Raw genomic sequence first — 25,578 nt, 5'->3', positions numbered from 1 at the left:
GCAAGATGGGAGATACTACCACTCTCCATGTTTGGATGGATTGAAACAGTGAAAATGAATATACTACCGAGACTTCTCTTCCTATTTCAATCTCTTCCTGTTTTGGTTCCAGTCTCAGCGTTTAACATACAAGAAAAATGGATTTCAAAGTTTATTTGGCAAAATAAGAGACCAAGAATAAGACTTAAAATACTTATGTCTACTAAAGATAGGGGGGGGGGTTGAACCTTCCTAATCTTAGATACTATTATTGGGCTGCTCAGCTTAGGGCTATGGCTGCTTGGCATCGATAAGGAGGCAGAATGGGTTAATATTGAACAGAATTCACTTCCTGGATTCTCTTTGACAGTTCTGCCATTCATGGACTTGCAAGCACAGAAAAGAGTGAAGAAAACAAACATATGGATAAAGCATACTGTCAAAATTTCCACAATACAAAAAAGGTTTAGAGGAGTAATAACCTTATCACGTGCAATACCTATTAAAGGTAACCCAGATTTCCTCCCTTCTATATGGGATTGTGCCTTTAATAGATGGGAAGAGAGTGGTTTAAAGATAGTTAATCAAATTTTTGATGGAGAAAACATAAGATCTTTTTCTCAATTATGTGATAGGTTTACACTGAGATCTAATGATCTCTTTAGATATTTACAATTATGGCATTATATCACAATTCATAAACATTGGGTCATAATTAAAAGATCTCCAACAAATGTTGAAAAATATTTTATCAATATTATTGAACATGATCTACCTACTAAAAATCATATAGCACATATTTCTGGGAAGTTAATGCAGGATCAATCTGATGACACGTTTCATATAAAAAAAAATTGGGAACTAGAGTTAAATACTGTAATAGAGGATGAGATGTGGATAAATATATGTGCAAGCTGTCATAAGAGTATCAGCAGTCAAATGTGGAAGGAATTTGATGTGAAAATGAAAATGAGACTCTTTAGAGTTCCACTGGTGGTTGCCAAATTTGCCAGTACTTCGCCATCATCACAATGCTGGAGAGATTGTGGGATGGTGGGGGATTATGTGCATATATTCTGGGAATGCCCCAAAATACAAGTGTATTGGCAGGGGGTTAAGAGGGAAATTACTAAAGTTTTAGAAAGAGATATTCCAATAAGGCCAGATTGTTTTTTGCTTGATGGTTTCCCCTCAGATCTGCTCAGTAAATCAGACTTATTTGTTTTGCATATATTGTTAATGGTAGCTAGGAAGATAATCACTGTGAATTGGATGAAGGTGCACGAACCCACGGTGACAGAATGGAAACATAGACTGAAACAGATATATATGTTTGAGAAGATGACTGCAGATTTGCAGTTAAAATCTGACATTTTTCGACAGAAGTGCGCATTATTTGAAAATTTGCTTGAAATAAATAGAATTAACATATGTTAATGGTGTATGTAAATGTGAGTGATGGTTAGGTTTAGGGGTCGGGTTAGTGTGTGTGTGTGTATGTGTGTGTGATGGTTAGGTTTAGGGGTCGGTTTGTGTGTGTGTTTGATGGTTAGGTTTAGGGATCGGGTTAGTGTGTGTGTGTGTGTGTGTGTGATGGTTAGGTTTTGGGGTCGGTTAGTGTGTGTGTGATGGTTAGGTTTTGGGGTCGGTTAGTGTGTGTGTGATGGTTAGGTTTAGGGGTCGGGTTAGTGGGTTAGTGTGTGTGTGTGTGAGTGTGTGTGTGTGATGGTTAGGTTTAGGGGTCAGTTAGTGTGTGTGTGTGAGGTTTGATGTATTTATTTAAAGTTTTTTTTATTTTATTTTTTATTACTCATTGTTTATAAAAAAGGTTAAATAAAAACACAGTTCAAAAAAAAAAAATCTAAATCTTCAAATCAACCAAATCTTTTAATTTTAGCAGTCCTGAATTAATGCCTTTTTCTGTAACAAAAACAGAGGTTTTGTGTTACTATGGTACGTATTACCCCAGACCTCTGTGCAGTATCCAAAGTATGGAAGTATTAGGGAATTGTACAGCATATGCATTGAAGAGTAGCCTAAAACATCTTTAACTTTATACAAGACCCCAATGCTTTTACACACTTTACTCTTAATATAGACTATGTGATCTTTCCAATTCAATTTATCATCCAAAATAACACCTAAAAATTTTAGTGCATTAACTCTTTCAATATCAATTCATTCAATTGCTATTTTTACATTTTCATTCTTTTTGCGATTACCAAAAATCATGTATTTTGTTTTCTCCCAATTTAAACATAATTTATTTTGGTCAAACCATTTCTTAATTTTGACCATTTCTAAACTTATATTTTCTGTAATTTCTGACAGATTATTTCCAGAGTAAAAAATGTTAGTGTCATCAGCAAACACCAAAAGCTGTAATATCTGAGACAGTTCGCAGAGGTCATTAATAAACAAAATAAAAAGTAATGGGCCTAAAACGGACCCTTGTGGAACTCCACATATTATGTCTTTTAACTCTGATTTTTGACCATTAATTTAAACAAACTGTTGTCGGTTATTTAGATAACTTTTGAGCCATTGAAAAGCCATACCCCTAATGCCACAGTTGAATGATTTTGTCAATACAAAACTGTGATTTATGGTGTCGAATGCTTTGCTTAAGTCAATGAAGTATTGTGAATTGCTCTCAGTTGCAGATGTAATTTGTTCTATGAGTTCAATTAATGCCAAAGCTGTTGATCTTTTTTCTCTAAAGCCATATTGTTTTTCAGTAATTAATTTATGTTTTTCTAAAAAAATATTTAGTTTTTGAGCAAACCATTTTTCAAGGATTTTAGAAAACAGAGAGCAATGACACTGGTCTGTAGTTGTTAAAGTGGTGTACATCTCCATTTTTAAAAAGTGGAACGACCTTACCAACCTTCATCTTCTCAGGAAAGACACCCGACTGTATAGATAAATTACAAATGAAAGTCATTGGTTTAATAATACAGTCAATGGTCCTTTTTACAATAGTCATGTCAATCCGTCACTATCAATGGATGTTTTATTTTCACATTGGCTAACAATTGACAAAATTTCATTTTCCTGAACTTCACCCAGGAACATGGACTGCATTATTCTACTTTCCATTCTACAGATAGCATTTTGACTATGGTTAGATATGTCAATTGATTTGGCAATATTTTCCCCAATATTAATAAAAAATGAGTTAAATTCATTAGCCACATCTATGCTATTGTTCATAACAGTTTCATTGTACACAAAATATTCAGGTAACTTTATATGTTGTGAGTTTGGTTTCATTATATTATTTAATATTTTCCATGTTGTTTTCATATTTCCTTTATTATCTTTCAATTGTTTATTGTAATAATCCCTTTTAGTTTCTCTTATAATTGTTTTCAATTTATTTTTGTATGCTTTGTATATGGCCCCACAACTAGATGACCTATTTTTTACAAAGTCTTTATACAATTTATTTTTCTTTTTGCATGCTTTAATTAATCCTAACGTCATCCAAGGTTTAACATTTTTAGGGGGTTTCTTTGACAGCTTTAGTGGACAGCATTTATCATAGCTGGATATATAAATGCTTAAAAATGTTTCATATGCTATACATTCACATCAGTCACATAGACACCTGACCAATTCTGTTGTAAAAGCTCCCTCCTAAAGTCATTTATTGTGTTCTCAGTTCTCACTCTAAAGTATGTAGGCTGATGTGAACTCTTATACATCTCAGGTTGCATGTCATATATGGTAAAAACAGGCAAGTGATCGCTTAAATCATTCATCAGTAGTCCACTTTGAACAATTCTTTGAACATCATTTGTGACAATATTGTCAATCAATGTGCACACGAGCTAGTGATTCTGCTAGGCTGTATAATTAAATATATATATATATATATATATATATATATATATATATATATATATATATATATATATATATATATATATATATAAATGAACTAAATTAATAACTTTTTTACAGCAAAAACTAAACATCACTGAACTTAGATAGACTGTGAAACTGTTTTCTTCTGGAAACAAACTTTGCATTATTTTCCTGTTATCACTGAAAAGCTGCTTTGAAACAATCTGTATTGTAAAAAGCGCTATATAAATAAAGGTGACTTGACTTGAACAAACTCCTAAACATATGTATTCATCTTTGGTGTGTACAGCATTGTGTGAGCAATGGTGAATATTCCACTAACAACCATCTAGAACACTATAGCAAGCCCAAAACAGCGTCCTAGCAACCACCTAACTACTGTAGCTGTAGTCAAACACACTTTGATTACAAGAAATAAAGCTAGAACAAGGAACAAAGGAACATGAAGGCTAAAAATGCACATGGACTAATCAGATCTAACCCATGAGAGTAATTAAACACTGAGCCAATGACCAAACCCAACAGACAATAAACCAATAACAACATAACACAGAGCAAAGGAAGCACATGACATGATCACATGAGGAACAGGGGAGTCACATGACATAACCAAGAACATGACAAACCTAGGAACATGGCTATGACAATAACACAATAAAAGACATGAAAACCAAAACGTGATTCAAAACCCCAAACCAAACCTGACAGCAAACACTATAATAACTACCAAGAACAATTTAAAAACAGCATAGCAACAACCCCGCTAGAATACTCCAGCAACAGCATAGTAATACACTAGCTATCACTCGAACACCCTAACAACTGCATAGTAACAACTCAAAACAACCTAAGAGCTGATGACAACATGCTTAAAAACACCCAGAACACCTTAGCAACCATCCGACTAGAACACCCCAGCAACCGCAAAGCAAAACAAAACACAAGCAACCACCTGAAGACCTCATCAATAACATAGAACAATCAAGTGCATAACAACATGCATACAAACACTCAGAACACCTTAGCAACCACCCAGCCAGAACATCCTAGCAGCCCCCCAAACAAAGCTTTAGCAACCACCAGTGCACCCAATTGACTGCATAGCAACTACCCAGAACAACCTAGCAACTGCATGATGAACAAAGACATTCAGAACACCCAAGCAAATTTGGCAATGCCCTGGCATAGAAAAACAACCGCAACACAATGTCCTAGCAACCACCAAGAGCACCCAAGCAACCACACAGATAAACTCAGCAACAGCATGACAACATGCTTTACCTTTAGCAACCCTAGCAATGCCCTGGCAACCACCTAGAATGCCTGAGCAAATACATCACAATGTCCTAGAACAACCTAGCAACAACCTAGTAACACCCTAACAACCATATGGCAATATTAGTCATATTTTGGCAATAGTCTACATAGTCAAGCATCACTACTACTACTGAACAAACCCCAAACCTAAGTGTGGCGAGCAGCATGAGGCCCGTGAGAGAATTGTGGTGCGAGGCTGGTAGCGTGATTGCTGATGAGCGACAGCTAAGTGATGCACCGGTCTCGTATCTCTCACGTAGGAGCAGACGCATAAAAGGAGGAGCGGCAATCATGAAGATAAAGAAAGGACAGGCCTGGACTTGTGTTTTATTTAGTTATATGTGACAGCAGTAGTCCGTGAGGGGCTCCCGCCTCCTTCTTCCCGTAACATCTACCCGGGTTACACTAAGTATGTAACCTAGCAACTGTATTGTTTAACCTAACAACATCATACTTGAAAACACTCAGAACACCTTAGCAACTACCTCCCTAGAACCACCTAACACCTAAAACCCGTACAATGGCGTAACTCGCTGCTTAACTACCATAGAACGATGCATCACTGAAGAAATCAACTTGCTAGTCACGACTGTTACCCAAAACCGTATTGTCGCAAATTGGTAGTTCAACCATGTTGGTTAATGATGTCATGCAAGTGATGGATTAATAATAGGGGTGTCACGATTCTCCAAATCCTCGATTCGATTACATTCGATTCTAAGGTCACGGTTCGATTCGATTCTCGATTTTGAAGCACAGGTTGCTGTTGCTCCTAAAAAACTGACATCAGTTCATCCCAATCTCACACATCTCTGTTATTATCAATGAAGCTGACTGCACAATGAATCTTTCATAATATATAGCCTACACTTTGTTTGTTATAATTAGAGGATTTGCCAGCTTACAGAATTCAGCTCTGAGGAACTGATAGCGGTGAGGAGAGTCTATCTTAAATGCTTCTGATTGGCCATTGCGTTCAAGAAATCAACACATATGTCTGTGATTGGCTACATCGCTCAACGCTGCAAACATGTTTTAAATAGAAACTCTGGCCTGTAAATCGTTTCTATTTTGTTTTAGTTGTTCTTGTTGCTTTTCTGCAACAGATAAATAAAAATTTATTAGTTTTTATATGTTTTATTCATAGATATTTCTAGTTTGCGGGAGTCCCACGAATTGTTTTATTCTCCCGCACACACAGAGTGAGTGCATTAATGCCCGCGCTCGCACTCGGCCATCAAATCTAGTCCCGCGCCGCACACTTTTTTTTCCGCGCCGTGATGAGTCGTTCATGAACGATCCGTTCATTGCCTCTGTCACGCGACAAATGAACAAAAGACTCGGAAGGTCAAGTAATTATTAATGTTCCCTGTAAATTATTTTTGACTGCATTATAATGATTTCTTAATTCAGAATATGATCAAGATTGCGTAGGTGGATGTGTTCGGGGAATTTGCCTGTTAAAAGTATGACATTTAAAGCCCCTGAAATGACTAGAAAAAAGATTAGTTAATTTTGATGAACGAGATTGAACAATAGAGTCAGTAAAACGATCCGAACTTTCCATCACGGGTGCGACATGGGGGCGTGGCAGCATCGATGATTCCATTTTTAATATCGATTTTTGAGATTGTGAATTAATTTCGATCGATTGCGATTTAAAATTGAAATCGTGACACCCTTAATTAATAACTTATTTTAATGAATCGGTTTGACATCGAATTAATGGTAGATGTTTTGCTATAAATTACGGACAATGAATCTGAGGACTATTTCTAATTTTTCTTAGTTATTTTGCTTTATTTCTAGATTCAATCATAAGATCGTTACGTACTAGAGCACGTTCGCACATGCGCACTCTTCAGAAATGGTGCTTTAAATCTCTTGACAAACTAAAAGACGTAAATTACATTTGTATGCATTCCAAATAAAAAATATTGATTGTACTGAATGTCTGCTTGCTAATTTTGCTCAAGACAAGGATTTAATGAGTCCACATGTCATGCAAACAAGAAACTGCTTATAACCACAGGTCGAGAGCTGTCGTTCCAAACACACGAGTTTGCGTTGCTGTTTGCGAATGTTTGTTGGAACGATAGTTTCGGGAAACACCGACTCTTTGAACTATCCTGATAGCGACGGAACTTGCGACCATAGTTGGCTAACGATGCTTTTGGGAAACGCACCCCAGAACAACCCAGCAACCACCTCACAATGCCCTGGAACAACCTAGCAACTGCAGAACACACACCTAGCAACACCTTAGCAACCTGCATGCTTGAAAACACCCTAGCAATGGCGCTGAGAACGCCAAAGCCAGAGCTCACAGTGTTAGCAATCTCTGTGTTCATTAGTTTAGCATCTGTCTAAGGCCTGGAACACACCAAACCGACAGTTGGCCATCGTGCAGTTTTTGTGCGTCGGCCGACTAAGTTTTCCACAGTGTGTCCCGACATGTTGAATCTGCGTCGGGCCGTCGGTGAGAGAGAGAACTCTGATTGGCTGTTCAGCTTAGTGAACGAGAATAATAGCAAAAGAGAGAGCAAAGAAGTCAAAACGGTACAGATAGAGGGCTGTTCTAATGTTTGTGGTCCTTGGTGAATATTTCAATATTAACATGAGCGGAGAGGAATAAAGAAAGTGTTTAGCAGGATTGATATTCAAAACGGTAAACACACACTGCTTTGTTTATGGTTTGTGTATCTGCAGACTGCAGCGTCGGTTTCCCTTTTTGAATGATGAATATAGATTAATTTATCTGCAGAAATAGAAAATTGTCTTATTTACACGAAGGCGCAGAACGTGCATGCTAGCTGACAGTCGGCTGTTATTCTGTCGCTGTGTTCAAGTGCAGCTTTTTTCCCCGACGCAGGCGACGTGAGGCGACAACACAGTCGGCTTTCATCAGCGCTAGTTCGTTGGCGTCGGCTTGGTGTGTTCCAGGCTTAACAGTCCTGTCTAATACGTTATTAGATAGGACTATTATACATAGAAAGCAGACAGTAATGAAAAGGTATTAGCGTATGTTGTGTGGTTGATGTCCAGTGTTGCTATATATATATATTAGTGCTGTGCGTTAAACGCGTTATTAACGGCGTTAACGCAAACACATTTTAACGGCGTCAATTTTTTTTCGTGAGATTAACGCTCTTTTTGGCCTAGCAAACTTTGTATTTTTTTCACATGCTGTTGCAACAGCTAGTAACGTTAGAAAAACTACAACATCACACCGGATAGCTAGACCGGAAACAAAACAACAGGCACGCCGCACGTACTTGTTTGGGCTTGCGCGCCGGCCAAAGAGTAGTAGGCTAACGTTACGTTTTGAGTGGATGGCGCGAGCGCGAGACGCCGATCTAGAGACGTGCACTCTCAACGCAATGGAGTGCGGCGCGGGACTAGATTTGATGGCCGAGTGCGAGGGTGGGCTCGAGCGGTAATGCACTCACTCTGTGTGCGGATACGGGACAATAAAAAGATTCGCGCACTCCCGCAAACTAGAAATATCTATGAATAAAACATAAAAACTTATACATTTTTATTCATATGTTGCAGAAAAGCAACTCGAACAACTAAAACAAAATAGAAACGATTTACAGGCCAGAGTTTCTTTTTATAACATGTTTGCAGCGTTGAGCGATGTAGCCAATCACAGACATATGTGTTGATTTTGAACGCAATTGGCAATCAGAAGCATTTAAAATAGACTCCCCTCACTGCTCAAAGCAGACTTTTTGTTCAGTGCTGAATTCTGTATGCTGGCAAATCCTCTAATTATAACAAACAAAGTGTATATATTATGGAAGATGCATTGTGCAGTCAGCTTCATTGATAATAACAGATGTGTGAGATTGCGATGAACTAATGTCAGCTTTTTAGGAATTATTAAGGGAGCGCACTTTGCGCTCATTCAGTCATGCCAAACCATGCACTCAGTAGCCTGCTTGCTTTTATGTTATAACAGTGGTTTGTGTGTTAATGCTTTAATAACAAATAATTTATCCGGAGCATTTATGCTGATGTGTATGGTGGCGACACGTAGGCGAAAGTATTTGGAGGTAGCCTACAAAAAAAGAGTCTATTTGCGGGCGGGAGCGGGACAAAAATGTTGCGGGCGGGAGAAAGTAACATAGAAAGTAGTTGAGAACGTCAGTTATAACGACTCACGTATTAAAAAATGGACGGGTTTAAATCGGGCTCGGGCTCATAATTACAGTTTATGTGTCGGGCCGGGCCGGGCTCGGACACAATGCGCACGGGCTCGGGTCGGGCTTGATTTTTTGGGCCCGATCTAAGCTCTACAATGGATGACTTCAGACAGAAGAACATGGATACCACAGCTAAGAACAAACTTACTGCTGATCCACTTTTCCGTGTTGATAAGAGCATTAAAATTAGAAAAAATAATGAGACAAATAGAAATCAAGGGACATTTAGAATAGATAAAAATGTGCGATTAATCGCGAGTTAACTATGGCATTAATGCGATTAATCGCGATTAAATATTTTAATCGTTTGACAGCACTAATATATATATATATATATATATATATATATATATATATATATATAGCGTTGGATTTTCTCCTCACTTTAAAGGTTAAGAGGCTCATCTATCACTGTTTTCCATGTTCGTATAGTTAGTTTGTGGAGTAAATATATAGACTATAATCTGTGCGTTTACACAGCTTTTAAAAAAATTGTGCTGTGTGCGTTAGGCCAATCAGCGTACACTAACGTAACTGGTAGTTCTTATAGCGCTGGTTTAGACCCTACTCTGAAGTAGGAGCTAAATTAGTTCCTCCAAAAGGAGTTCCTAGAACTAAAATCATTCCCAGTTCCTCGGTGCGAACACGCCAAAATCCGGGTACTTCCACCAATAGTTCTAGGAACTATGAAAAGGTTCCTGTGCTGCGAAAGCCCGAATAAGCATGAATAGCAGAATCCAGCTGCTCATGATAGTATGTGGACTCTGTGAGTATGAGTACCTAAATATTGTGTTCAGTGTTTTGTGTGTGTGTCCTGTGTTGTACCGTAGTATGTGAGGTACTGGGCCACATGGAGAAAGGTCAGAGACACAACGACGTTACACATCCAGTTGACCCCGGCAGAGCAGGCGTTCCCTGTACTGCGAGCCCACAGCGGGTAGATCTCAGAGTTCACCGTCCAGGGCATCGGACCCATTCCTGCTCACATACACAATCTGACATCAGTGCAGTTCCTGCAGACGCCTCGAACTTCATTAACAGTTTCTTACTGTTACAAACACTACTGAGAGAACTCTCACCTGGGGCAAAGAAGGCCAGATACAGAACGAGACCCAGCAGGACAATCCAGGAATAAGACGTTGGGCAGTAGTTATAGGCCCAGAATAATCCTGCACTCTCCTGTGTGCCATTGGAACACCTCCATAAAACATGATCAAGACAACACTTAGTGAAACTAAAACACACTACAGTATAATACTGTTCATTCAATGAAACTTAATTTAAGTAGGTAGAGGTGTGAAATTGAACATTTAGGTTAAGTTCCTTTTAATAAATAATATGCACCCTTGAGGAAATGAAATTCACTTAATTATACTTTTAGAAAAGGACATTTTTTATTTGATTTGATACTTCAAGTGCACATTCGGTCCAATTAAGTTCAAAGTGCACTACTAAGGCAGGAATATGAACAGAAGTGTTACCTGCCCGCTGCAGAGGTCTCAGTGTTGGCCGCAGATACAGGCACACATGTTGACTCCACCACTGATGTGTCATTCACACCGTAGCAGAAACCACAAGCTGGATCCAACATGCAGGATTCACAGAACCTTCACAGAAACAAACTCCAGTCACTAATGCACTTCATTTAAATGTCTAGTAGAACATTCAAGATTCAGTGTTTTACAGAGTACAACATTCTGAATTCTTCAAAGTAAATCCCAATTTACTGAACTCTTAAAATCCACATGATTTCCATTACACGAGAGTAGGTGTTAAAACTTCATGCTGATTTGTACTCGGCTTTCGCCAAGATAATCACCAACTAAGACGTAGCTTTACAGTAACCTATGCTTCTCCATCCATTTACGCTTCTTTCCATCTGGTGACGTGAATCTCCTTCTGTCTGGTGTTAATAGCTGCAGTGTATTTGCACGTCAAGACACACAACGCCTTCTACCACAGTGCGGTCCCCCCATAACAACCCTCTGGATTGAGCGGAGTAGGTAACATCTCTAGGGTCTTCAAGTGGGCACCTTCCGTCCTCAGTGTTTCGTCGACTAGCCCACGACACCTCAAAAGGGGTCGACAGTGACTCTGGCGTCCCAGAGTCACCCCCCTCCGTCCCCCACTCAACCCAGCCCAGCTTACTGACCTCTACTTTCCTCTTGCTGCTGAGACCTAACCACAATCTCACAATCTATCCGCAACACAACAATACGCGCCAACCCGTTTGACTAAGGCTGTCGAGCCCCACTGGTGCGTTAATATGCAGTTTCAGTGGCAACGGTTCCGTATGGCATACCACTTACCACAAAACACAATATCTGCCCAACCACCCGTCATTCACGCAATATACACAGGAACGTAATGACTGTAAATACTATACAACCTATACAAATAAACCAACAGTTGCTGCCGAGACCTAACCACAATCTCGCAATCTCTCTGCAACCCAACCATACGCGCCAACCCGTTTGACTAAGGCTGTCGAGCCTTATACAACCTATACAAATAAACCAACAGACTCTTCAAGTTTTCAAGAAATCTACAAAACCGTAGCATGGCGGCCTGTACACAGCCAGCTAGAATCTTTCCGTCTTAACCACAGCCAGTTGCTGCTCCTTTCTGCTGCTTCAGATAAGTTCTTTACTGTGCGACGAAATTCTTGGCCACTGAATCCGACGTCTCTGAGGAACCCGGTTGTAGAGTGTGCCACAAAACCTCGACAACCCACTTCCACTGGATAAACCTGGACTCTCCATCCTCGCTGTTCTGCTTAAGTGGCCAGATGAGCATACCGCAGTTTCTTTCTCTCATATGCCTCATCTACCGCATCCTCCCATGGCACTGTTAACTCTATCAGTTGAACAATGCGTGCTGATCCAGACCACAAAACAATATCTGGTCGTAGGTTAGTGGTGGCAATCTCAGGTGGAAAAATAAGCCGTTGATCAAGATCAGCCAGCATCTTCCAGTCCCTAGCAGCTTCCAGTTGTCCTGGGCGAGAATTGGTGTTAGCGCCTTTTCTTGGTGGTTGCTCGCCTGGGGGGAGGAATATTGTCTTCTGCGTGTAATGTTTTGCTAGAACAGGCGGCAACTTATTGGTCATACTACGCTTGCCTTCAAATGCTAAAGCCTAACATCGCAATACTTGGTCATGGCGCCACGTAAACCGACCCTGGCTAAGAGCCACCTTACATCCTGTCAAAATGTGCCTTAATGTGGCAGGTGATGAACACAAAGGACAAGAGGGATCCTTTCCTACCCAGAGGTTTAGGTTCTGCGGTGATGGGAGAACATCATATGTTGACCTAATAAGGAAACTGATCCTACTCTTTTCCATTGACCAAAGGTCTTGCCAGCCCATTTTGCGTTGTTCCACACTCTCCCATCTCATCCACTCTCCCTGCTTGGCCTGTGAAATGGCGTTTATACATCTCATCCTCTCCTCCTGCTTTCGCACCTCGTTGACTACCAGCTTCCTCCTTTAAGCTGGGCCTGCCTTGTGCTATTTAGGAGGAGCTAAACTCAGCCCAAAACCCACTCTTCCATGCTGTACCTGTCCCACGATATCCCCAATTTGAAGGTCAGCCTTTGCCTCTACTACAGATTTCTTTGCTGACCACTTTCTACCAGTTTTTACCACAGGGGCTGCCTCCCTTACACATTTGTCGCGAGACTCTGCTAAAGTAATTTCCAGTCTGACCTTGGCACACTTAAACTCCTCGGTTAAAGCAGAGACTGGCAGCTGCAATACTCCTTTACTATAAAGTCCCACTCTGCTGAGGCAGCGTGGAACTCCCAACCATTTCCTGATGTATGAACTTATTAATGCTTCCAGCTTATCCACTGTTGTCAAAGAAACCTCATACACAGTCAGTGGCCACAGCAACCTTGGCAGTAGACCAAACTGAAAGCACCAGAGTTTCAGTTTGCCTGGTAGAGCACAGCTGTTTATGCTCTTCAACCCTTCCACTGCTTGTCGTCTAACTTCTCCCACTCGAACTGCGTCCTTTAGATCCCCATCGTACCATCTCCCTAGACTCTTTACTGGCTTCTGAGAAACTGTTGGTATTGCCTCACCATTAATGAAGAATGTTTTATCTACTACCTTGCCTTTAATTATTGAGATGCTCCTTGATTTAGAGGGCTTAAATTGCATTCGTGCCCATTCAATATTATCTGTTAACTTCCCCAATAACCGATTAGTGCAGGCTACCGTTGTAGTCATGGTTGTCATGTCGTCCATGTATGCTCTGATTGGTGGTAGTCGCATCCCAGAAGCCAAGCGCTCTCCTCCTACTACCCATTTTGATGCCCTAATGAGTTCTTCCATTGCCATGGTAAAAGCCAGTGGAGAAATGGTGCATCCTGCCATTATTCCAACCTCTAAGCATTGCCATGTAGTGCTGAATTCTGGAGTTGAGAAACTAAAACTTTTGATGTTTGCAAATCTCCAAAATAGGCTTTCACTAAATTTGTTATCGACATCGGTACCCTGAAAAAAGCAAATGATGCCCAAAGAAGCTCATGTGGCACTGAGCCATATGCATTAGCCAAATCCAGGAATGTCACGTGGAGCTCCTTCCTCTCCTTTTTAGCTGATTGAATTCGTTGCCAGATAACACTGATGTGTTCTAAGCATCCTGAGAATCCTGGAATGCCCGCTTTTTGAACTGAAGTGTCAATGAAGCCATTCTTTAATAGGTAGGTGGACAATCTCTGAGCAATAATGCTGAAGAAAATCTTGCCTTCGATGTTTAATAGTGAAATTAACTGACTGATGCTTGTAGCATCTTTTTCTTTGAGTATAAAGACTTCCCCTGCTCGGCGCCATGATCTAGGTACAACGTGCTTTTCCCAAGCCACTTTTATCAATTTCCCCAGAATTCGTAGAACTCCTGAAGCACTCTTGTACACTCTGTACGGAACTCCATTAGGCCCTGGAGATGATGAAGCCCTTGCCTTTCTCACAACCTGCTCTATCTCTTTCCACTGAGGTGCACAGACCTCCATTTGGTATTCTGGTGGATTGACAGGTGGGATGTCTGACGGAATTGACATAAGCTCATGCCTTTTTGCATCTGTATGCGTTTCCTCCAAATATCTCTCTAGCTCAACCCTAGATGCTTTTAAAGTGCCATTCTTCTCACTGGTGAATAACTTCTTTACGAATTTGAATGGATCTTCATAGAAATTAGCCCTCGCACGCTCCTTCTTTTTGTAGCGTTTCCGTAGGCGCTCAGCTCTGCGTAATGTTGCAAGCTTATCTTTTATGGCCCTTTGTAAGAGATTGAGTCCCTCCTTCTGACTTTGTTCCACTCTTTTCCATTGCTTCCTCAGCTGTCTCCTTTCTCTAACCAACCCTTCAATTTTCTGCTGCTGTCTAGACAATCCAGGAGTAGTTTGTACTTTTTCCTTCCTTTTTTCCACACCAAACCTCTCACTTCCATATAATAACATAATAAACAATTACATAAAAATCGTTCAAAATACATCTACCATAAGCTAAAGCCAAAGTACACATCAAAATAAAAAGTATGTCATAATTTACTTACCCTAATTTTATTTAAAAAGTGTATGACTTTGTAAATGATGATAGAATTTTTTAAAAAATGTATCCCTTTAAGTTCAATAGAAGCACACAAGTGTGACTTCAACATTTTTACAAAACTGAATAATAGTGTAATTCCAGCTGACGAACTACACTACCCATAATCCCGAAGAGAGTTTTACAAATCAGAGAAGTTGCTGTTACACAGCTGGAATGAGAAAGTGCCAGAGTATTGTTGATAACATGAGTCTCTTGCACAGTGTCCTAACCAGAAGTAATCCGGCGACACACAATAAAAGTGATCTTTTCCGGTTTAATCAGAGTTTTTGTCCTAACAAAGAGCAACAGGGGATTCTATTTTAGAAGCGGTTTCCATTTTCTGAGACATCTTTGCTAGAACAACATACAGGTACTGATTATGTACTTTATTTAATGTTAAAAGAATTTAATTTGAGTTTGAATATAATTTTGCGGAAGTTTTATAGCCATAGTGAAAGTGACATAATTCACCTGAGATCTAATTTACTCACTCTCATGTCGTTTCAAACATACAAGAATTTCGTTCATCTTCGGAACACAAATAAAGATATTTTAATGAAATCTGAGAGCTTTCTGTCCCTCCATTGACAGCTACGCAACTACCACTTTGAAGCTTCAAAAGGTGCGTAAAGAGATCATAAAACTAATCCATATAAATTGAGCGGTTTAGTCCAAATTTTCTGAAGAGACTCAATCACTTTATATGATGAACAGATTGAATTTAGGCTTTTATTCACATATAAACTCATTGATCAGTGAAAACAAACAGAAGCTCAACCGAACCTGCTTGAGGCACGAGAACAAACCTCATTGGTTCTTGCAGAAGCTCAAACGTGCTGCACAACACTAGAATGAACCTCATTGGTTCTCGCAAGTCAATCAAACATGCTTTGAGCTTCTGTTTTATCATAACTGATGTGTGAGTTAATTAATGTTTAAATGTGAATAAAAGCCTAAATTCAATCTGTTCATCATATAAAGTGATCGTGTCTCCAGAAAATTTGGACTAAACCACACAATTAATATGGATTATTTTTTACAATCCTTTATGAACTTTTTGATGCGTCAAAGTGGTTGTTGCGTACCTGTCAATGGAGGGACAGAAATCTCTCAGATTTCATTAAAAATCAAGATGAACATGTGGAAGAACATGAGGGTGAGTAAATGATGACTAACCCTTTAACTGTGAACTCAGTGTGAACAAAAAAACAAGTGACAAAGACTGTTTCAGTCTCTCGGTCTGTATTTTTATTAATGTTAAAATGGTGTAATATTTGTGAATTTGATTATATAATTATAAATTTGGTTGCGAGTGCAATGCGTCTGCAGAGAGACTCCGCCCACACACTCTTCTGATTGGTGTGAACAGAAAAAACTGCTCGTCGCTGGAATCTTAACACAGCGTGTCTGGTTATGACATAGGAGTAACACTCTCAAACTGCTTATATATTTGTATCTGAATATTCAGCAGTTATCTTCAAACATATTCTATGGTATATTGCATCGTCTTTATTTTTTTCTAATTTGTGGACATAGTCCTAATCCAGGTACAATCCTTAGGTCAATCTAGTCTACTAATATGTAAAACTCACCCATAATGAGTGCATGTGGAGTTGAGGAGGGAGTCAGTAGGGTGAAAGGTCACGGGTGGAGAGGCCTGAGCCGAGAGCAGAAAACCAGCAGCGAGGACCATCAGACTCACAGCAGTACCTGAGCAAGTCACAGCAAACAAGCATTACTGCATACTTCAAATTACATACTTCAATTAATTACAATTACACCTCAAATCATTTTTTTCTGAAGATGGTTTCTGTCATTTTAGGTACATCTTATCACACTGACATTCTAGTTTTCAGGGATATTTCGGCTTATTTTTTCTACAGTGTAAGGAAGTGGAGACGAGTCGCCCATCTTTGTTACAGTCTATGGTAGGAATCTATGTCTGTGTCTGTGCCTATGAATCCTCACCTAGTATGCTTCCTAGAGTCAGCTTCCTGCGGCCCACCCTCTCCACGAGCCAAACGCCCACCAGAGTGAACATGAAGTTGGTGAAGGCAGTGGCGGCCGCCAGCCAGATGGCCATGTGATCGTCCTGCACGCCAGACATCTGAATAATGGTGGCACTGTAGTACCTGCAGCATCCAAGCACATCATCTCATTCCCTTCAAATACACTGTTACATAAGTGACTTCATGGAGTTATGTTCAAAATGGCATGCATACTGCGGAAGAACTACAAGTAGTGTGGTATGTATAATGTGAACAGTATAAATATTTTCTGTATCATACTACACAAATGTACATATAGCGTCACATGCTATTTTTAAATGAGAATGCAGTATACATTGCACACTGCAAAGTATGTAGTAAGCAGTACACCGTTACCTATTCAGAACATACAGTGGCATTTAGGCACGGTCACATTTACCATTGCTTAGTGACATTTTGTGTGCACAATCCAGTCATTTCTACAGGAATCAGGAATTTTGTGCGATGTTTCGCACAAAAGGGTGAAAAAGATTTTGCTTTTGTTCAAATTGGTCACACAAATTTGACACGTTCACCAACTGAAAGCTGCCTGGTTTGAAAGTAAGGTCACTTCATTTGTCACTTCATTATTGACAAAGGACCTTTTTTTTCCGCCAAAATCTTGCTGAAATTTCGCTAATGTGAACATGCCTTGAGAACAACAACTCTACTTAAAGGGATAGTTCACCCAAAAATGAAAATTCTGTCAGTATTTACTCGCCCTCATGTTGTTCCAACCCCGTGAGACCTTCGTTCATCTTTGGAACACAAATTAAGATATTTTTGATGAAATCTGAGAGCTGGATCACTCCATACTAGTCCATAGGCTTCTTCAGGGATTGAACTTGCCGGCCTCGAAAAGTTATTAAAGACATTGTTAAAATAGTCCAAGTGACTACAGTGGCTCAATCTTAAGTTTATCAAACGACGAGAATATTTTTTATGCGCAAAAACAAACAAAAATAACGACTTTATTTCAACTATTAATTTCCTTCTCTGTGGGCCTCGAGTCAGTTCACTAGTGTAACAGCGTAAGCTTCTGTGTTGTACGTCACATGTAGGCTCACTATTGGCCAACGCTGGTCATGTGTGTGATGCGTGTGACGTACAACACCGAAGCGCTGCGCTGTTACACTAGTGAACTGACTCGAGGCCCACAGAGAAGGACATGAATAGTTGAAATAAAGTCGTTATTTTTTTTTTAAATTTGCGCACAAAAAGTATTCTCGTCGCTTGATAAACTTAAGATTGAGCCACTGTAGTCACTTGGACTATTTTAACGATGTCTTTAATAACTAGAATAATGAAGGTCTTACGGGGTTGAACAACATGAGGGTGAATAATTACTGACAGAATTATCATTTTTGGGTGAACTATCCCTTTAAAAGAAAATGAAGAACACTGTGTAAACTGTGTAGTATGCAGTAAACTATTCACACGAGTATTCAATTCTGAAACATAGCCTTATTACAGGGAGTCATATGGACTCTGATAAAGTCATGTGACTCGTCACCTACATGACCGTGTTGATTCCCGAGAGCTGCTGGAACATCTGTAGGCCACATCCAACGATGAGAGCTCGACGTGTCGGAGCGTATGTTAGGATTCGCCACAACACTGGACCACCTACAACATCATCGATAATCAATCAGGACATCACAATCAAATTATATCATCGGTCTATACAACTGACAGTTTACTCAAATTCAATTCTAGTAATTTGTGATTACTTGATTAGGTTTTTTAAAAAGTTATTTTGATTCACTAATGAGTCTTTCAGACTTTTTTGTGAACTTCATGTCGCTTATGATGAATCGATTCACTGGATTCCTCATTTGCAAAAGTTTGGAATAATTAAGATGTATTAATGTTTTTGAAAGAAATCTCTTCAGCTCACTAAGGCTGCATTTATTCAATCCAAAATACAGTAAAAACAGAAACATTGTGAAATATTAAAATTTGTAAAAAAAACAAAACGTTTTCATTTGAAGATATTTTAAAATGTAGGCTTATTTATTCCTGTGATCAAAGCTGAATTTTCAGCATCATCAGTCTTCAGTGTCACATGATCCTTCAGAACTAATTCTAATATGATGATTTGCCACTCAAGAAACATTTCTTGGAGGTGTGTTGCTTAATATTTTTGTGGAACTGTAAAACACTACTATTGAAAAGTAAGATTAAAAAACAAAATATTCAACATGGACACATTCAGCTGATCAAAAGTGACAGTAAAGACATTTATAATGTTACAAAACATCCATTTCAAGTAAAGGCTGTTTTTTCTATTTTCTGAACTTTCTATTCATAAAAGGATCCTGAAAAAAAATATATCACTGTTTCCACAAGAATATTAAAAAGGAAAAACAATGTTTTCATAATTTATTTGATAATAATAAGAATCATTATTAATAATTTAGCAGCAAATTATATTGATTTCTGAAGGATCTTGTGACACTAAAATTCAGCTCAGATCACAGGAATAAATTACATTTTAAAATATAGAAAAACGTTATTTTAAATTGTAATGATAATTCACAATATTTTTGTTAAACTGTATTTTTGATCAAATAACTGCAGCCTTGGAGAGCAAAAGGACGTCTTTCAAAAGCATTAAAAATCTTAATTATTCCAAACTATTGACCAGTACTGTATAAGTGTGTATTTAAAATGAATATAAATAGTAAATTATTCACCCAAAATTCACTTCAAAAGAATGATTCACAGACAAATCTGCTATTATTATGGCTTGTGAAACACAATTTAATACAGCAGTCAACATTTGAAGAGGATCAAACAAGTTCATCAAAGTTGATACCCATAAGACAAGAACGGGTATCGTTCAAAATTCATGTATAGGTTTGATGAAAGGTTTTGATCCACTTCAAATGTTGATCGCAGTATAAAATATTTTCCATGTTTTCTGTGATGGTGGAAGCACTGAATCAAGAGTTCATGTGATGTCGTCATGATCTCACCGGAAGAATCATTCCTCTCCTCCTCGATGCTGCTCCGTATGCTCTCATACTCTTCCTCCACATTCACTCCTCCGCGGATCTGACTGAGCACCAGTCGGGCCTGCTGGGTCTCTCCGTTCTGCAGGAGCCAGCGAGGACTCTCGGGGAGGAAGAGGAATCCCGTGAACTGCAGGACGGCGGGAACAACAGACAAACCCAACATATATCTATACATAAACACAAAAATCATTCAACAATCATTACAACAAGTCCTTTTGCACCTCATTTCAATCTCACATTGTCATGTTTAACTCTATGGTACTTTTCCTAGAGAATGTCTGAAGAATCATACTATCACTGTAGCTCAATAAACAGAAGATTGAAACGCGTTGATTGATTAAACATGACTAATAAACACACGACTACTACAATAGATGGTTTATCTGAGTTCTTCAAGCCTTCTCAGGTATTTTCATGATAATAAAGTTTATTTATACTTCAATGCCAATCGACATAGCCTTTATCACTGTAGAATACTATGAAATAATATGTTGTGTGCCGCCTTATTCTGAGTAAGAAGCCACATCAGCTCACAGAAGGATGTTTTCAAACACTCAACTGACGTTATGAAGTGAGTTTGCAGCAAAAACATTTTATTAAATGTTTCCTTTTGCTGGAAAAGAGGTTCGTAAATGCTTCTCATGTTTGGAAAGATGTTTGACACGTGTTGCTTTTTCAAATGCATGTTATAAGCGGCTCAAACTCGCAGTGCTTTCTGCAGTGTTTACTACTGATCACAGAACTGTGCTTCGCTGACAAGCTGCACATAACAATAATAATAATCACAGTGAGCCGAATCGGTTCGAGTGTGATTTCAGGTTAATTGCGATTAATCGTGCAATCCTATTCCCACCTAAGGCATACACAAAATAAAGGGGCAGGGTCTAGTTGAGTTAGTATGGTTGGTGTTGCCAGGGTGTTGCTATGTTGTTGGTAAGGTGTTCTGGCAATATGTCTGGTCACTCAGTGTTTTAAGAATTAAAGGAATGTTAAGAATGTTTTTTGTTCAATTAAATAAAGCTGGAATAAAATAGAATATAAATATTAAGGTTTCAAAAACTGTTATTAAATTTAATATGTTGACGTGGCAACTAAATTATATAAAATAAGTTTTAAGTATACTGAAATTACTAAAACTGAAAAGAAAATGAAATCTGTATAGGCACGAGCAACTTCAGATTCATTTTTGAATATTTTGCATTAATATTGACTGCTATATAATATGAATTACATATATTTTATTTAAAATTAAGACAAAACTATTGAGCTCTTTTTACGAATCGTATTGTGTTGCAGAATTTTTGGCACTCAAAGTAGACAATTCTGAGCTGATGGATGGAAAAAATATACCTGTTGTAGCATAATAAAATATATATATATATATGAATATATTATGTATATATATTTTTATTTTTTTTATATATAGAAAAAAGATTTAAGAGGTAAAGTTTCCATTTGTACCCACCTCCAGCCATCATGGGGAAGGTAGCTGAAGACCCCGTCCACCACGCTGGCTACGAACTGCCCACCAGTGATAAACAGAGTGTTAATGGTGACCAGCTGACCTCGGAGATGAGAAGGGGACACCTCAGCAATGTACACGGGCACAGTCATGGATGCAATTCCTAAAAACAACAGAAGACGTGAAAGAAGGATAAGGCACACAAACTGAATTCAAACAGCTCTACATATACTGCAATATAAAGGCTACAGAATGAATTACCTATGCCAAGGCCAACCGTGAGCCTTCCACACAGAAGAACCTCTTTGCTGTCTGCGACACTCAGGATGATTCCTCCAGCTGAGAAGATGAAGCTAGCGAGCAGAATGCAGATTCTCCGGCCGAAAAGCCCGTTGAGAAACCCTCCAGCCAGAGCGGAAAGAGCCGCGGCACCAACAGTGATGGAGACCAGAAGCTCCTGCCACAGAGAGCTCAGGTTCATCTCTCTCTTCAGCAGGAGCATGGCTCCAGACACCACTCCTGTGTCATAGCCAAACAAGAATCCACCCAGAGCCGAGAAGAAAGCCAGGGTGTACACGAAACATGGCGTGGGGTGCTGCATCTGATCTGGGGATGTGGGCATGTCATTTTCTTGGTAGTTTGTTTGGACATTCGTTGGTGTTTTTATCAAACTCCTTTCGTCCTCAACTCTCCTGTTTCCTATCAGCTCCTCCATTCTCTAGAGATTACGCACATTCTCCTATGACAAAGAAAACACCTTGAGATCATCACATGATCAAAAAAAGCCAGTACCTAGCCCAACCCAGAATGACCACGTTGATTGCACACACCTCAAACAACAGTGAACCATTTGCAAGTTAAATATTGGTGGTACTTGGCTTAAGCCTATGCTAAACTTCTTGCATAGCACTATTTATGAGAGATTCCTTAACACATGCACTGTACAGCGAAATCATTCTGATGTTGTTGAAAAAACTATGACTATTAAAAAACATACACTTTAACAGTGATTAGCGAACAAATTGTTCTTGAATCGGTTCTATGTAATAATTCAATCGAACCGATTCGTATTATCGTTTGCGAATGACTCGAAAGTAGGGTAGCATTTGGCAGGTGGCACAATGTATTTTTATAACATCTAGTGACTACAGTGTTTGCTACTTAAAAGAACACGTATATGACACACTAGCATAGCGGACTACTAAATCGGATTCAAATGAATCACTGAATCATTTTAGGAATCGGTTCGCTGTGGCGAACTCTTTGAACAAACCCAATTCGCTGAATTAAATGAATTGGACTTTAAACAAACTCCGGTACAAACTCCGATTATATTTAAAATAGAAAATAAACTCGAGTCGAAATCGCGATATTAAGTTTAGCGTGCATGTAAAAATGTACAGACTGTAAAACCGATCTTTTGCTTTATAGTACTGCAAAAATACATCGACATTAAAAAGTCGCTTAATACATATTATTTACGTTGATACGCATGTTTTAACATTCGATTAAAGATTTTTACTATCTTTATTCAGAATCGTATAATATTGATACATAAAACATGAACGTACACGTATGCACGTACATGGCAACTGTAGCAATAGCTAACGTGCTAAAAAAATACAATACACGTTACATATATGCATGTGAAATAACTTCAAATTCGTATATTTGCCTTCTCCCTCTGTAACCTACCAGCAAGACGCTTTTCTGGGTGTCATTCGCTTTAATGAGAGTCTCGAGGTTTTTGCTTTGACTCTGTTGAGCTCGAACAGGAAGTTTGTGACTTCTTGCAGTCATATGATTCATAACGCAGCGCGAGGACCACAGCTGCTAACACCAGCTCTTCTTTACCAAACCGAGAATGAAATTGGGAACTAACGATTAGTCATATCAGTCTTTATTGTAGCTCGTGTTGTGATTTGCATGAATATGTCAGAAGAAGAACGTGTGCGCTGTGAAACAGATGATGGTCTGCAGCAGCAATGTTGTGTCCACATGGTCAGTGAGGATCAGAAGGGGCTTTAAAGCTCAGTTTGATGTCAGATAGCTGAAGATCATGGCTGATAAAGAGGAGTTGGGGATCAGACTGAAGAAGCTGCTGGTGAGGTTGAATCTTCAAGATGGGAAACAGCTGGGCACTATGGTCCAGATCATACAGGACCTGCTGTTCCTGTCCCATACAGATCACTGTGGTGAGTTCTGACATCTTTTAAACTGGAAATATGTAGCCTGTGCTTTGTTAACATTTCTGATGCTTTAAACTAGTCTTAATACGTTCATATAGACTGAGAGCAATGCAAACTTTCAGACCCCCCTCTCTGTGCTTTTTCCAGTGGGACATCTATTTTTAGATTTTTGTTCTTCTTTTGTCCCGCAGTTGAGCTGTTTGCGGATCAAAACGTCCATGTGCCTCTGATGCTGGTGTTGTCATCGCATCTCAACAGCAAAGTTCAGCAGGTAGGCCTAGTCATCATTTTTTTGGCTGCACAAATGTCCTGGCAAATGCCTAATATTTAACACAGTGCTTGAAGAGCATCTATATATTTGCCAGTTCTATAATTCAAAGTGACTCCAAAAACCTCAAATCCTTTTAATCTAACGCTCTACTGTAAATGCCACAATTAACTGCTGGTTCATTATTAAGTACAACAGAGTGCTGTCTGCCACTTGCACAGTAAAAAATGTCATAACTTTCCACAAATCTTTTGTCAAATCAGCTTAGGTCCACAAACGTCGTTCAGATAACAATATTTTGAGCTTTTGTTGAACAAACAAATCTCTTTTTTTGAATCTACTCAAATATTTAGTTTTAAACAGGTTAGGGTACTTTAAATGGATAGTTCACCCAAAAATGATAATTCTGTCAGTACTCACCCTCATGTTGTTCAACCCCGTAAGACCTTCGTTCATCTTCGGAACACGAATTAAGATATGTTTTATGAAATCTGAGAGCTGGATCACTCCTCCATAGGCTTCTTCAGGGATTGAACTTGCCGGCCTCAAAAACTTATTAAAGACATCGTTAAAATAGTCCAAGTGACTACAGTGGCTCAATCTTAAGTTTATCAAACGTCGAGAATACTTTTTGTGCGCAAAAAAAACAAAAATCACTACTTTATTTCAACTATTTATTTCCTTCTCTCTGGGCCTCGAGTCAGGTTACTAGTGTAACAGTGTATGATCTGTTGTTGTACGTCACACGCATCACACACATGACCAGCGTCGGCCAATAGTGAGCCTACGTGTGACGTAGCTCTACGCTTTTACACTAGTGAACTGATCAATCTATTTTTTGCCAATATCGGCCGATCATAATCGGCGTCCGATCAATCGGAGCATCCCTAATTTTAACGATGTCTTAAATAACGTTTTGGGGCCGGCAAGCTTCAATCCCTTAGAAGGCTATGGAGGAGTGATCCAGCTCTCAGATTTAATCACAAATATCTTAATTCGTGTTCCGAATCCTTACGGGGTTGGAACGACATGAGGGTAAGTAAATACTGACAGAATTTTCATTTTTGGGTGAACTATCCCTTTAAGTTAAACCCAACACATAATTTGTACAGTAGGGTTGTATCTTTAAACATTACTGTACATGAGGTTAATGTAATGCCACATAAACAATATTATTTTGTGAAAATTTATGAAAATAACATTCACATTCTGTTTTTGCTTGAGGTAAACAATTTGTGATGAGGGGACAATTTGTGAATGCAGCGAAAACTTTATAGTGGACTCATGAGAAACAGTCTCCTATTGCTCCATCATTTCATTAAGTAAACAGCATTTATGACAAAGAACTGCAGATGCAGATATCATGAAAATATCAATAAACATACAGCTTGTCCTCTACTTCTGACGCTGGGCTGCCCCTCTGCAGACTGATGTGGGGCTGAGTAGAAAAAGGGCCTAGTGACCAGCAAAATTTTAGAAGTACCAGTCCATACTGGCCCACATACGACTTATGTTTTACTGTGGGACACAAAAGGAGATATTGAGAAGAATGTTAACGCTGCTCTTTTTCACAATGAAAGAGAATAGGTAGTGAGACCCTCAAGCTTGAAAAAAATACCATAAAATTAGACATTATGCACTTTCCCCC

General features: G+C 39.0%; 2 protein-coding genes across 2 annotated transcripts in view; one reads left to right on the top strand and one right to left on the bottom strand.

Moving 5' to 3' along the window:
• slc2a13b (solute carrier family 2 member 13b) overlaps positions 1-23,339 on the bottom strand; it is a 31,175-nt gene extending 7,836 nt beyond the window's left edge. Inside the window, exons 1-10 of the mRNA XM_077211460.1 lie at positions 23,169-23,339; positions 21,735-22,212; positions 21,477-21,636; positions 19,973-20,178; positions 18,512-18,620; positions 16,936-17,099; positions 16,560-16,677; positions 10,856-10,981; positions 10,454-10,572; positions 10,200-10,352 (exon numbers count right to left, since the gene is read on the bottom strand). Coding sequence (XP_077067575.1) covers positions 10,200-10,352; positions 10,454-10,572; positions 10,856-10,981; positions 16,560-16,677; positions 16,936-17,099; positions 18,512-18,620; positions 19,973-20,178; positions 21,477-21,636; positions 21,735-22,188 — 1,609 coding nt within the window. The 5' untranslated portion in view covers positions 22,189-22,212; positions 23,169-23,339. The remainder of the gene's footprint in view (positions 1-10,199; positions 10,353-10,453; positions 10,573-10,855; positions 10,982-16,559; positions 16,678-16,935; positions 17,100-18,511; positions 18,621-19,972; positions 20,179-21,476; positions 21,637-21,734; positions 22,213-23,168) is intronic.
• Positions 23,243-25,578, top strand: part of lrrk2 (leucine-rich repeat kinase 2) — an 81,929-nt gene continuing 79,593 nt past the window's right edge. Inside the window, exons 1-2 of the mRNA XM_077211459.1 lie at positions 23,243-23,668; positions 23,854-23,933. Coding sequence (XP_077067574.1) covers positions 23,533-23,668; positions 23,854-23,933 — 216 coding nt within the window. The 5' untranslated portion in view covers positions 23,243-23,532. The remainder of the gene's footprint in view (positions 23,669-23,853; positions 23,934-25,578) is intronic.

The sequence above is a fragment of the Siphateles boraxobius genome, unplaced genomic scaffold (genome assembly GCF_051911475.1).
Source record: "Siphateles boraxobius isolate OS27281-9 unplaced genomic scaffold, OSU_SipBor_1 65, whole genome shotgun sequence".
Lineage (NCBI taxonomy): Eukaryota > Metazoa > Chordata > Actinopteri > Cypriniformes > Leuciscidae > Siphateles > Siphateles boraxobius.
The sequence above is the reverse complement of the archived record's forward strand: the minus strand, read 5'-3'. Positions and strand labels throughout refer to the sequence as shown.